Source organism: Lissotriton helveticus, chromosome 3_1, assembly GCF_964261635.1.
Source record: "Lissotriton helveticus chromosome 3_1, aLisHel1.1, whole genome shotgun sequence".
In the NCBI taxonomy this organism is placed as follows: domain Eukaryota; kingdom Metazoa; phylum Chordata; class Amphibia; order Caudata; family Salamandridae; genus Lissotriton; species Lissotriton helveticus.
The window spans coordinates 52,286,371-52,299,730 of record NC_136061.1 but is presented as its reverse complement, the minus strand read 5'-3'; the positions used below and the strand labels follow the sequence as shown (position 1 = coordinate 52,299,730).

General features: G+C 46.1%; 1 protein-coding gene across 3 annotated transcripts in view; it reads left to right on the top strand.

The window, feature by feature from the left end:
- The window catches only part of LOC144822096 (alanine--tRNA ligase, mitochondrial-like), a 198,704-nt gene that overhangs the window by 62,128 nt on the left and 123,216 nt on the right, over positions 1-13,360 (top strand). For all 3 annotated transcript variants that reach the window (XM_078679217.1, XM_078679219.1, XM_078679218.1), the window contains exons 9-11: positions 7,222-7,333; positions 10,293-10,420; positions 13,175-13,322. In XM_078679217.1, the coding sequence (XP_078535343.1) occupies positions 7,222-7,333; positions 10,293-10,420; positions 13,175-13,322 (388 nt within the window). The remainder of the gene's footprint in view (positions 1-7,221; positions 7,334-10,292; positions 10,421-13,174; positions 13,323-13,360) is intronic.

Genomic DNA, 13,360 nt, shown 5'->3' with positions numbered 1-13,360 from the left:
ATACAGTGTGGCACACAGCGTAAAATACAGTCTAGTACATGACGTAACCCACAGTGTAAGATACGGTGTGGCACACAGCGTAAAATACAGTCTAGTACATGACGTAACCCACAGTGTAGGATACAGTGTGGCACACAGTGTAAAATATAGTCTAGTACATGACCTAACCCACAGTGTAGGATACAGTGTGGCTCACAGCGTAAAATACAGTCTAGTACATGACGTAACCCACAGTGTAAGATACGGTGTGGCACACAGCGTAAAATACAGTCTAGTACATGACGTAACTCACAGTGTAGGATACAGTGTGGCACACAGTGTAAAATACAGTCTAGTACATGACCTAACCCACAGTGTAGGATACAGTGTGGCACACAGTGTAAAATACAGTCTAGTACATGACGTAACCCACAGTGTAGGATACAGTGTGGCACACAGTGTAAAATACAGTCTAGTACACAACGTAACCCACAGTGAAGGATACAGTGTGGCACACAGTGTAAAATACAGTCTAGTACATGACGTAACCCACAGTGAAGGATACAATGTGGCACACAGTGTAAAATACAGTCTAGTACATGACGTAACCCACAGTGTGGCACACAGCGTAAAATACAGTCTAGTACATGACGTAACCCACAGATTAGGATACAGTGTGGCACAAAGTGTAAAATACAGTCTAGTACATGACGTAACCCACAGTGTAAGATACGGCTTGGCACACAGCGTAAAATACAGTCTAGTACATGACGTAACCCACAGTGTAAGATACGGTGTGGCACACAGTGTAAAATACAGTCTAGTACTTGACGTAACCCACAGTGTAAGATACGGTGTAGCACACAGCGTAAAATACAGTCTAGTACATGACGTAACCCACAGTGTAGGATACAGTGTGGCACACAGTGTAAAATACAGTCTAGTACATGACGTAACCCACGGTGTAGGAAACAGTGTGGCACACAGTGTAAAATACAGTCTAGTATATGACGTAACCCACAGTGTAGGATACAGTGTGGCACACAGCGTAAAATACAGTCTAGTACATGACGTAACCCACAGTGTAGGATACAGTGTGGCACACAGCGTAAAATACAGTCTAGTACATGACGTAACCCACAGTGTAGGATACGGTGTGGCACACAGTGTAAAATATAGTCTAGTACATGACCTAACCCACAGTGTAGGATACAGTGTGGCACACAGCGTAAAATACAGTCTAGTACATGACGTAACCCACAGTGTAAGATACGGTGTGGCACACAGCGTAAAATACAGTCTAGTACATGACGTAACCCACAGTGTAGGATACAGTGTGGCACACAGTGTAAAATATAGTCTAGTACATGACCTAACCCACAGTGTAGGATACAGTGTGGCACACAGCGTAAAATACAGTCTAGTACATGACGTAACCCACAGTGTAAGATACGGTGTGGCACACAGCGTAAAATACAGTCTAGTACATGACGTAACTCACAGTGTAGGATACAGTGTGGCACACAGTGTAAAATACAGTCTAGTACATGACCTAACCCACAGTGTAGGATACAGTGTGGCACACAGTGTAAAATACAGTCTAGTACATGACGTAACCCACAGTGTAGAATACATTGTGGCACACAGTGTAAAATACAGTCTAGTACACAACGTAACCCACAGTGAAGGATACAGTGTGGCACACAGTGTAAAATACAGTCTAGTACATGACGTAACCCACAGTGAAGGATACAATGTGGCACACAGTGTAAAATACAGTCTAGTACATGACGTAACCCACAGTGTGGCACACAGCGTAAAATACAGTCTAGTACATGACGTAACCCACAGATTAGGATACAGTGTGGCACAAAGTGTAAAATACAGTCTAGTACATGACGTAACCCACAGTGTAAGATACGGCTTGGCACACAGCGTAAAATACAGTCTAGTACATGACGTAACCCACAGTGTAAGATACGGTGTGGCACACAGTGTAAAATACAGTCTAGTACATGACGTAACCCACAGTGTAGGATACGGTGTGGCACACAGTGTAAAATATAGTCTAGTACATGACCTAACCCACAGTGTAGGATACAGTGTGGCACACAGCGTAAAATACAGTCTAGTACATGACGTAACCCACAGTGTAAGATACGGTGTGGCACACAGCGTAAAATACAGTCTAGTACATGACGTAACCCACAGTGTAGGATACAGTGTGGCACACAGTGTAAAATATAGTCTAGTACATGACCTAACCCACAGTGTAGGATACAGTGTGGCACACAGCGTAAAATACAGTCTAGTACATGACGTAACCCACAGTGTAAGATACGGTGTGGCACACAGCGTAAAATACAGTCTAGTACATGACGTAACTCACAGTGTAGGATACAGTGTGGCACACAGTGTAAAATACAGTCTAGTACATGACCTAACCCACAGTGTAGGATACAGTGTGGCACACAGTGTAAAATACAGTCTAGTACATGACGTAACCCACAGTGTAGGATACAGTGTGGCACACAGTGTAAAATACAGTCTAGTACACAACGTAACCCACAGTGAAGGATACAGTGTGGCACACAGTGTAAAATACAGTCTAGTACATGACGTAACCCACAGTGAAGGATACAATGTGGCACACAGTGTAAAATACAGTCTAGTACATGACGTAACCCACAGTGTGGCACACAGCGTAAAATACAGTCTAGTACATGACGTAACCCACAGATTAGGATACAGTGTGGCACAAAGTGTAAAATACAGTCTAGTACATGACGTAACCCACAGTGTAAGATACGGCTTGGCACACAGCGTAAAATACAGTCTAGTACATGACGTAACCCACAGTGTAAGATACGGTGTGGCACACAGTGTAAAATACAGTCTAGTACTTGACGTAACCCACAGTGTAAGATACGGTGTAGCACACAGCGTAAAATACAGTCTAGTACATGACGTAACCCACAGTGTAGGATACAGTGTGGCACACAGTGTAAAATACAGTGTAGTACATGACGTAACCCACAGTGTAAGATACAGTGTGGCACACAGTGTAAAATACAGTCTAGTACATGACGTAACCCACGGTGTAGGAAACAGTGTGGCACACAGTGTAAAATACAGTCTAGTACATGACGTAACCCACAGTGTAGGATACAGTGTGGCACACAGCGTAAAATACAGTCTAGTACATGACGTAACCCACAGTGTAGGATACAGTGTGGCACACAGCGTAAAATACAGTCTAGTACATGACGTAACCCACAGTGTAGGATACGGTGTGGCACACAGTGTAAAATATAGTCTAGTACATGACCTAACCCACAGTGTAGGATACAGTGTGGCACACAGCGTAAAATACAGTCTAGTACATGACGTAACCCACAGTGTAGGATACAGTGTGGCACACAGTGTAAAATATAGTCTAGTACATGACCTAACCCACAGTGTAGGGTACAGTGTGGCACACAGCGTAAAATACAGTCTAGTACATGACGTAACCCACAGTGTAAGATACGGTGTGGCACACAGCGTAAAATACAGTCTAGTACATGACGTAACTCACAGTGTAGGATACAGTGTGGCACACAGTGTAAAATACAGTCTAGTACATGACCTAACCCACAGTGTAGGATACAGTGTGGCACACAGTGTAAAATACAGTCTAGTACATGACGTAACCCACAGTGTAGGATACAGTGTGGCACACAGTGTAAAATACAGTCTAGTACACAACGTAACCCACAGTGAAGGATACAGTGTGGCACACAGTGTAAAATACAGTCTAGTACATGACGTAACCCACAGTGAAGGATACAATGTGGCACACAGTGTAAAATACAGTCTAGTACATGACGTAACCCACAGTGTGGCACACAGCGTAAAATACAGTCTAGTACATGACGTAACCCACGGTGTAGGAAACAGTGTGGCACACAGTGTAAAATACAGTCTAGTACATGACGTAACCCACAGTATAAGATACGGTGTGGCACACAGTGTAAAATACAGTCTAGTACATGACGTAACCCACAGTGTAGGATACAGTGTGGCACACAGTGTAAAATACAGTGTAGTACATGACGTAACCCACAGTGTAGGATACAGTGTGGCACACAGCGTAAAATACAGTCTAGTACATGACGTAACCCACAGTGTAGGATACGGTGTGGCACACAGTATAAAATACCGTCTAGTACATGACGTAACCCACGGTGTAGGAAACAGTGTGGCACACAGCGTAAAATACAGTCTAGTACATGACGTAACCCACAGTATAAGATACGGTGTAGCACACAGCGTAAAATACAGTCTAGTACATGACGTAACCCACAGTGTAGGATACAGTGTGGCACACAGTGTAAAATACAGTCTAGTACATGACGTAACCCACAGTGTAGGATACGGTATGGCACACAGTGTAAAATACAGTCTAGTACATGACGTAACCCACAGTGAAGAATACAATGTGGCACACAGTGTAAAATACAGTCTAGTACATGACGTAACCCACAGTGAAGGAAACAGTGTGGCACACAGTGTAAAATACAGTCTAGTACATGACGTAACCCACAGCGTAAAATACAGTCTATTACATGACGTAACCCACAGTGTAGGAAACAGTGTGGCACACAGCGTAAAATACAGTCTAGTACACGACGTAACCCACAGTGTAGGATACAGTGTGGCTCACAGTGTAAAATACAGTCTAGTACATGACGTAACCAACAGTGTAGGATACAGTGTGGCACACAGTGTAAAATACAGTCTAGTACATGACGTAACCCACGGTGTAGGATACAGTGTAGCACACAGTGTAAAATACAGTCTAGTACATGACGTAACTCACGGTGTAGGATACAGTGTGGCACACAGTGTAAAATACAGTCTAGTACATGACGTAACCCACGGTGTAGGATACAGTGTGGCACACAGCGTAAAATACAGTCTAGTACATGACGTAACCCACATTGTAGGATACGGTGTGGCACACAGTGTAAAATACAGTCTAGTACATGACGTAACCCACAGTGTAGGATACGGTGTGGCACACAGTGTAAAATACAGTCTAGTACATGACGTAACCCACATTGTAGGATACGGTGTGGCACACAGTGTAAAATACAGTCTAGTACATGACGTAACCCACAGTGTAGGATACGGTGTGGCACACAGTGTAAAATACAGTCTAGTACATGACGTAACCCACAGTGAAGAATACAATGTGGCACACAGTGTAAAATACAGTCTAGTACATGACGTAACCCACAGTGTAGGATACAGTGTAGCACACAGTGTAAAATACAGTCTAGTACATGACGTAACCCACGGTGTAGGATACAGTTTGGCACACAGTGTAAAATACAGTCTAGTACATGACGTAACCCACGGTGTAGGATACAGTGTGGCACACAGCGTAAAATACAGTCTAGTACACGACGTAACCCACAGTGTAGGATACAGTGTGGCACACAGCGTAAAATACAGTCTAGTACATGACCTAACCCACAGTGTCAGATACGGTGTGGCACACAGTGTAAAATACAGTCTAGTACATGACGTAACCCACAGTGTAGGATACAGTGTGGCACACAGTGTAAAATACAGTCTAGTACATGACGTAACCCACGGTGTAGGATACAGTGTGGCACACAGCGTAAAATACAGTCTAGTACATGACGTAACCCACATTGTAGGATACGGTGTGGCACACAGTGTAAAATACAGTCTAGTACATGACGTAACCCACAGTGAAGAATACAATGTGGCACACAGTGTAAAATACAGTCTAGTACATGACGTAACCCACATTGCAGGATACAGTGTGGCACACAGTGTAAAATACAGTCTAGTACATGACGTAACCCACAGTGTAGGATACAGTGTAGTACATAGCATAGCACATAGTGTAGGAAAGAGTGTAGCACACAGCTTAGCACACAGTGTAACATACATTGTAGCGCACAGTGTAAAATACAGTCTAGTACATGACGTAACCCTCAGTGTAGGATACAGTGTAGCACTAAGCATAGTACATAGTGTAGCACACAGCTTAGCACATGGCTTAGCACACAGATTAGTACAATGTTTAGCCCGCAGAGTAGCACACTCTTTAGGGTACTGCATAACACACAGACTTAGACACAACCTATAACACACCTTAGATCATTCCTTAAGGCACAGCGTTGCACACAACTTGGAGCACCTCTTATTCCACAGCCTCAGGATGCCGTTTAGCTCACGGACTTAGCAAACAGCTTAGCACACTGCGTGGGACTCCAATTAGGAAACAACTGAGTGCACACATGAGGATACACCATAGCACATAGCTTGGGACACAGCATATCACACAATCTAGGATACAGCTCAGGGGTCCAGTGAACAGCACAGTATTTCGCACTGGACTGTGACCCGCCTCACCTGTTTTGGTGCAAGGAATTCTCAGGTTCCATGCTGCACAGCGGGACACGTTGCAACACGCTGTACCCTGCCCTGTGACAATGACTGGAAGGGTTGCGGCTTCTGACTCTTTGCGACAAACCTTGAATGCTGGGATGGAGGCCTGAATGGTAGGACAGAGATTCCAACCTCTGCAACTTGAACACCTTTCAACCTCTTGAAACACATCCACCTCCAGGTGCCGCGCTGTCAGCCAGACATGGGGATTGTCCACTTCTTGTCATAAATGCAGTGTATAACGCCTCATTTCACCATCGATCATGGAGTGTCTCGTTATATATCGAAATCTGAGTGCAGCTCACGATCATCCGGCTTTGCGTCTCTACTTTACACTGCCTTTTATGTACATTTAGGTTTTGACCTGTTCACATCTCTTTGAAGTAAATTCTTCTCTCGACATTTATTTCTCCAGACTTGAGAAAAAACGTCAATTATTCCCCACTCCCCCGACCAGATTTATTCCCATTCTACTCCCTCCCTTCTCACAGTAGTTCTCAGATATTAAAGAGATTTATACTATCATGAATATATAAACATGTGTAATGACCATAGGTAGGGCATTCCCACCTACCCTCAATGCTGTGTTTTGATATTGAGTACTAGATACAAGATGCAAACCCCGGGTAGACGTGTGTAACAGCAGGACACCGGTGTGATACAGTGGCTCGCCTCCTTGACCTGACCCCGGGTTTGGCATTGAGGGGGGTTATGATGTCTGTCGATGATGGGATGAGGTCCAGCTCATGACAGAGTCTCCCATTTCTGCCCTAGATCATGAATATCATTGGCGACAACGAGGCAGCCTTCTTGTCATCTCTACAGCGTGGACGAAGGATCATCGATCGGACACTCCAGCAGACGACTGACTCAAAGGTCTTTCCAGGTGAGGATATTACAGTGCCCTGCGCCTCCATCGCACTCTCAGAGTGCGCCTGTGATCCCGCCCAGTCCATTCTAGGAGTGGACATGGAACGTTTCCTGCTCAGAACATTGCGGTCTCAGAGGAAGGGGTGCAGTGGTCCTCGGTCAGTGCTAGAAGCTTATCAGTGCAGGACGTCGAACCCGCGTCTTGGTAACCCAATGCAGCAAGCCCTAGGAGATCTAGAATACCCCCGGATAATGTAATCCAGCCAGGCCTAGTAGTTAGCAAGGAAGAACCCCCTTTGTAACCCAATCATGTAATCCTGCAACCTCGCACACTAGATCCGGAACCCTCTCATGATAGCTCAATTCAGCCAATCTTAGGCGCTAGCAGGGGCATATTTGGAGCACCTCTCGGTAACCTAATGCGGCTAGGCTTTAGAGCTAGCATGACAGCATGTAGAACACCCTCGAGGGTGCCCCCTGATGATAGCCCAGCTCAGGCCGTCCTAGGACCGCGCATGGCCTAAGAGGACTTCTCTGTATTCAATGCACAACAGCCGGAGTCATCCCAATCTTCTAAATTCACACACATTTAGGAGCATCTTGCCACACTTCAGTGTCTGCCGGTGTCTGCACGTATTTGGGTCAAACCTATGTGCGTTGTTCAAAAAGCTTTCCTCCAGTCTGGTCCCTTTTTTCTGCAAGCTAAAATTGTCCCTTACGCTCCTCCCGGATCTCCCTCCAATCTTCCTCTCTGCTATGTATATCTGATCTCAGATTCTGATCTCAAAATCCGATATTCCCAGCAGCTAAAACTGTGAGTTTGCTGCTTCTCACAGTCTTAACTTCTTAGTGATCAGGAAATCCCTCGAGACCCACCTCTTTCCTATGCTCCTGTCGTTGCTCTGCTGATCCCCTCGCGAGTAGTTCCCTTGGCACCAGGATCCCCTGCTGGGTGACCGCCTCACTTTAGTAACTCAGCTCATCATCATCGTCACCCTGGACCCTCCTATCGGTCGCTCAGTTTAGCCATTCCTGTGAGTTAACTTGTCTGGATTTGGAACACCTCTTGGTGACTCAATCCACCCAGGCATTGAAGCCAGGATTGTAGGATTTGTAGGATGTAGAACCTCCTCGTTACAGCCTGGTGCAGCCAGTCCTAAGAACTAGCATGGCTCGGCCTGGAATCTCCTCTGACTAACTAGGTCCAGCCCGTTCTAAGAGTCGGCCGGGCTGGATTTCAAACCCCTCTTGGTGAATCAATTCTGTCCATCCTAGGTGCAAAATCAGATTTGGACCAAAAATAGTGCCGGGCGCGAAAAAGAAAAAAATGGGCAGTGGATCATGACTTTTCGTGAAGTATTGTTTGGTTAGGACCGGAGCTAATTTGGGGGGGAAGTTTGTGGTGTATGAATCAGTGTACAGCTTGTGCGGCTCAGTCATCTTGGCCAAGTCTGGAAACCCCATTATTCCGCTGCAGCTCATTCCTAGGTCTCCTGCTCCTCATCTTCAGGTCTGTGAATCTCCTAAAACCTTGATGACCCTCAGATCCTTGAGCTCACTTCCTGCCAGTGGGCCCTGAAGCTTCTGCTCATTCATGGGGATTCTCACCATTGGCCAACAGGTCCTCAGTGGATCATGTTTACCTGCATGTCTAGTCGATAATTCGGGAGACCCAATGTGCCCTTGGAGGCTAAGGCAAAATGTGCCTACAAAGGAATTTATTTGGAACAAACTTATATTATTATACGATTGCTTAGAGGGTTCGTCCATCCAGAACAAACACCAAAGTGTTATGAGACAACACCAATCAATGCAATTTGTAAGCATAGACAACATGGGAAATCCTAATAGTTTGAAAGTATAAATTTTTTATGTATTGAAAGCAATTAAAAGGGAGTACAAACACATGAAATTAATCAGCCAAAATTCATGGAAAGAAGTAAAATTGAATGAACCTAGCAGTACATGACAAACAACTATTCCAACCTAATCACAGGCAACAAATCTCCTAATGAGAATATGTGTCGCTCAAAAGTAACAACATTTCTCAGTAAAAGAAGGCGGAGTCGACGTTTCGGTCTTTGCGGCTTCAGTCCATCAGACCATCTTCAGGACAATGGTTTATGCTAAGAAAAAAGACTCTTCTATTGTTAATCGAAAACAGCCTACAACCATAAAGTTGAGCTGCTATGGTTCCTGGACTGATTCCGGTTTCTACGCTACGCTAATTACCTGAATCTTGTATGAAATACCACACAAGGAAGATTGTTCCTCGTTTTGAGACGGACGTTTCCGCTGACCCCCCAACTAATACACATCCTTGCTATACGTCAGCATCAAATGCACGGCTGTGACCATAGATCAAGTTCATGGTTGTAGGCTGTTTTCGATAAACAATAGAAGAGTCTTTTTTCTTAGCTTAAACCACCGGTATCTGCAACCAGGTATCTGCAATGCCTACAACCACTACTATAGCCACTACTATAGCCATGGAGCTGTACATCTCTCCACGCATTCTCTCATGGTATTTCTTTAGAATTGTTTTTAGAATACCAGTACCAGTGCTGCTCGCAGGCTGCCTACGGAACCTACTTTTCTAGACAGAAAAGGCGAGAAGTTGGTCTGTGCCTGCAAAGTAGAGAGAGTGCTTTACACACTACACCTTCCAAAGTAGAGAGAGTGCTTTACACACTACAGTCGGAACACAGAGAAAGTGCTGGGGCTGCCAAGAACGCACCTGTAATAAGAAAATAAAAGACAAGTGTTCATAGGAAGACTACTCTCCCACCTATTATAAATGAATACGCTGAGTATGGTTGGGTTGTCGTTGAAGATGCCTTCGCTTGGGAAGGTTTCGGCGTTGTTCCTGTGATGGAGTGATGTGACGCATCCACACACAGAGGTGTTGTGCACTTGACCTCGTTCACTTTCTGAGCACAGTGGGTGTCTTTCTCTCATGGCCCCTTGTCTTGCAGGCGCTGTGGCTTGGTCGCTCTACAGGGACCTGGGCTTCCCGTTGGATCTCATCGGTCTGATGCTTGAGGAGAAGGGCGTGACCCTGGATTCGGCAGCTTTGGAGCAGCTCGCCCAGGCGGAGGCCCAGGTAAGCGATGGGGACTCCAGAATGGGTTTCACTGCAGCTTCATTTCACCTTGTGAGGTGCTGCGAATAGTGATGAAGAATGCAAGAAATGGGGATTTCCTTAGTCTTGGGTGGCTGAGTGAACACTGAAGATCTCTCTTCAAAGAAAGTTGTGATCCAGTAGAATCGTACAGCATGGGGGAACCGTGGCTCCCCTTTCCTACTTCCATCGTAACATTAATGCACACAGTAGCCGCGGGCCCCGTGTTGTGGCCGCTGGCTATGGAACCACCCAGGCACACGGAGAGCTTCCCAGCCGGGGAGGAGGAACAAAATGGGCTTATTTATTTATTATTTATTTATTTTATAGTATTTATAAGGCGCACAGCTACCCACAGAGGGTTTCCTTACACCCCAGGTTCAGAGGGCTTTTCACCGGTAGGTTTGAGCTTAAGTTCGGGACCGACAAACATCCTAGGTTACCTGCTCACACCCTTCCCTAGACCCGGCTTGACTGACGGGGGCAGTGTCTTCAAGCCATTCCTAAGACTGCTCGAGCCATCCTGAACATTCATCATTCACAGGCTTTTCCATGCTACTCAACCCCCAGTCTACATATTGCAACAGCCACCCAGTTATCGAAAGCAAGCGCAGCCAGCTATGAATATCAGCAAACCACTGTCGCTACCAAAAACCAAACATCTGCATTCTAACACAAAGTCAAGAGTGGACGACACCTATCGATGCAACAAAACAAACAAAGTTCCTTGTTCTGTAACACGGACGGTCACTTGTGGGTTCACGCTGCCTAGTGCCAGTTGAACCACAGTCACAAGAGGCACTAGACGGGGGAGCATTCAAATAATAGCATGAATCACCTCCTTACACGAAAGGTGCTACGAACGGTCAGCAGTAAATTCAGTGAGTGTAAGAGCATCACCTCTCCGCTGAAGAGAGGATGAACCAGCAAGGGCTGCCAGCTCCTGTTGTTGACACACCATCAACTACGGTACCCAGCAAACTCTGTGGTGAATGCTGCGCTCCTAACCCCCTCCATAGAGGTCAACCGGCGCCTGGAGCTGGTCCATCGCACCTGGCAGAGCACCGCTGAGCACCCAGATGCCAGGGTGGCAACTGACTTACCAGTAACACTACGTGGTACCCGCCCTCCACCGACAGTCCTCTCCAGTCCAGTGTCTTTTGGCTCGAGTAACATTCGAGGCTAGTTCTCGACCCCAAAAGTACATCCCACGCATGACAAACAGCGGGTGCAAAGGGAGGCGAGCCTCTCAGTCAGTGCATGGTGAGCCATCGATAATAAAGCAAACAAAAAACAGACCAAACATCGACATTCTTATCCTCAGCAGCTGCCCACCCCTGCTGGAACTCCGCAAGACCTGGTCTTCTGTCAACTTTGCACCTGATGTCTCAAGCCCTCTCCCCGCCACCGAAAATTGAAGTCGATTTGATCTCTCCCAGAATCTACCTTCCGCGTGGAGCACCGACACCAACCAGTGGGGCACTGATGGGTCAGATATTCAAATGACTGACGTCCACCTGGAAGACCGGTGCCACCTAAGACCTTTTCAAGATCTTGGAGTAGCTGTGTCCTGCATCTGCACCGCCGGGACATGCATAATTGTCGCCAGCTGGAAGTGATGACCACGTATAGAACTGAATCCTAGGTTACTCTTCTTTGGCTCTCAGGTACTGCGGCCACCTCCTGGTGTTACGCTGTTTATTAATCTATTACCAAGCATTAGTAGTAGCGGAGATGCAAATGAAGATGTTACTTTATGATGACTCCGTATTCTTTGCCTCTATCCATCGTCTTTCTCCTGTCTCCATCACTCGCCTTCCACCCAGAATCACTATCACTCTACTCTGTCATCTCATGGACATCATCTGGAGGGGGCGGGCATGCCGAGGAGAGGTGGACTGCAGCGTAGGGATGCACGTACTTATGCCTTCCTGCATAGAGATCATGTGATTTGCACATCTTTGAGGTACTGTCAGGCCTCCCACAATATAGATGTACTTTCCACAGATTACAGATGCCTTCAGCCTTGCAGAGTGAAACTATGGAAGAGTCCTTCCCCTTCCCGCTGAGGTCAGAAGCCAGGGGTAAGGGTGTAGTTTGCGCTGAGGTGTTCATCTCCGTCTAGTGATCACAACCCCGGGAGCCTGCAGTCATTTCACTGAATGCCAGAGAAGGGAAAGGAAGCAATTGGAACCTGTGGCCTTGGCACCCGGGGTTGTCCATCTGTCCAGCCAGACAAGGATTCATCAGTAAAGAGTCAATGGTCTGAAGGGATGTATGACATCACAACGCATGCTTTTACCCCGCATGCCATTACAACGCAGTTTTTACAATGCAAGTCGTTACATTGACTTGCGTTGGGGGACGCTGGATAGTGAATAGTTTAATTTTCTATTCCAACTCCAGTCCCCGTGGATAGTAGGGAAGGTGTTGGCTAGAAAATTAAACTATTCCCTATCCTACAGCGCCCTCCAGCGCAAGTCGTTGTAACGACTTGCGTTGTAATAGCTGCGTCGTAATGGTAGTGTGGAGTAAAAGTTGCGTTGTAAAGGATGTTCCCCGGTCTGAAGGGGGTTCATGTTTGCTTGTGAATGTGTGAGAATCCCGCTGTGGATTAATAATGCAGATCCCATTGCTCTGATTCTACCACAATTCACAACTATAAAAACTGAAAAAAGATGATTCTGTTTGTAGTTTGTGCCTTAACCTCAATATATCATGTTTGTATGTGTGCAGCGTAAATCTCAGGCCCAGCAAGCAGAGGAGGAAGGCGGTGGCATGCGGCTGGATGTCCACTCTTTGGCTGAACTGCAGCGGAGAGGGGTGCCCACCACGGACGACTCCCCAAAGTATTCCTATGTGCTGGATGCTGACGGGCGATATGGTGAATATCTTTTTGTAAATTGTACTGTACCAGCTGTG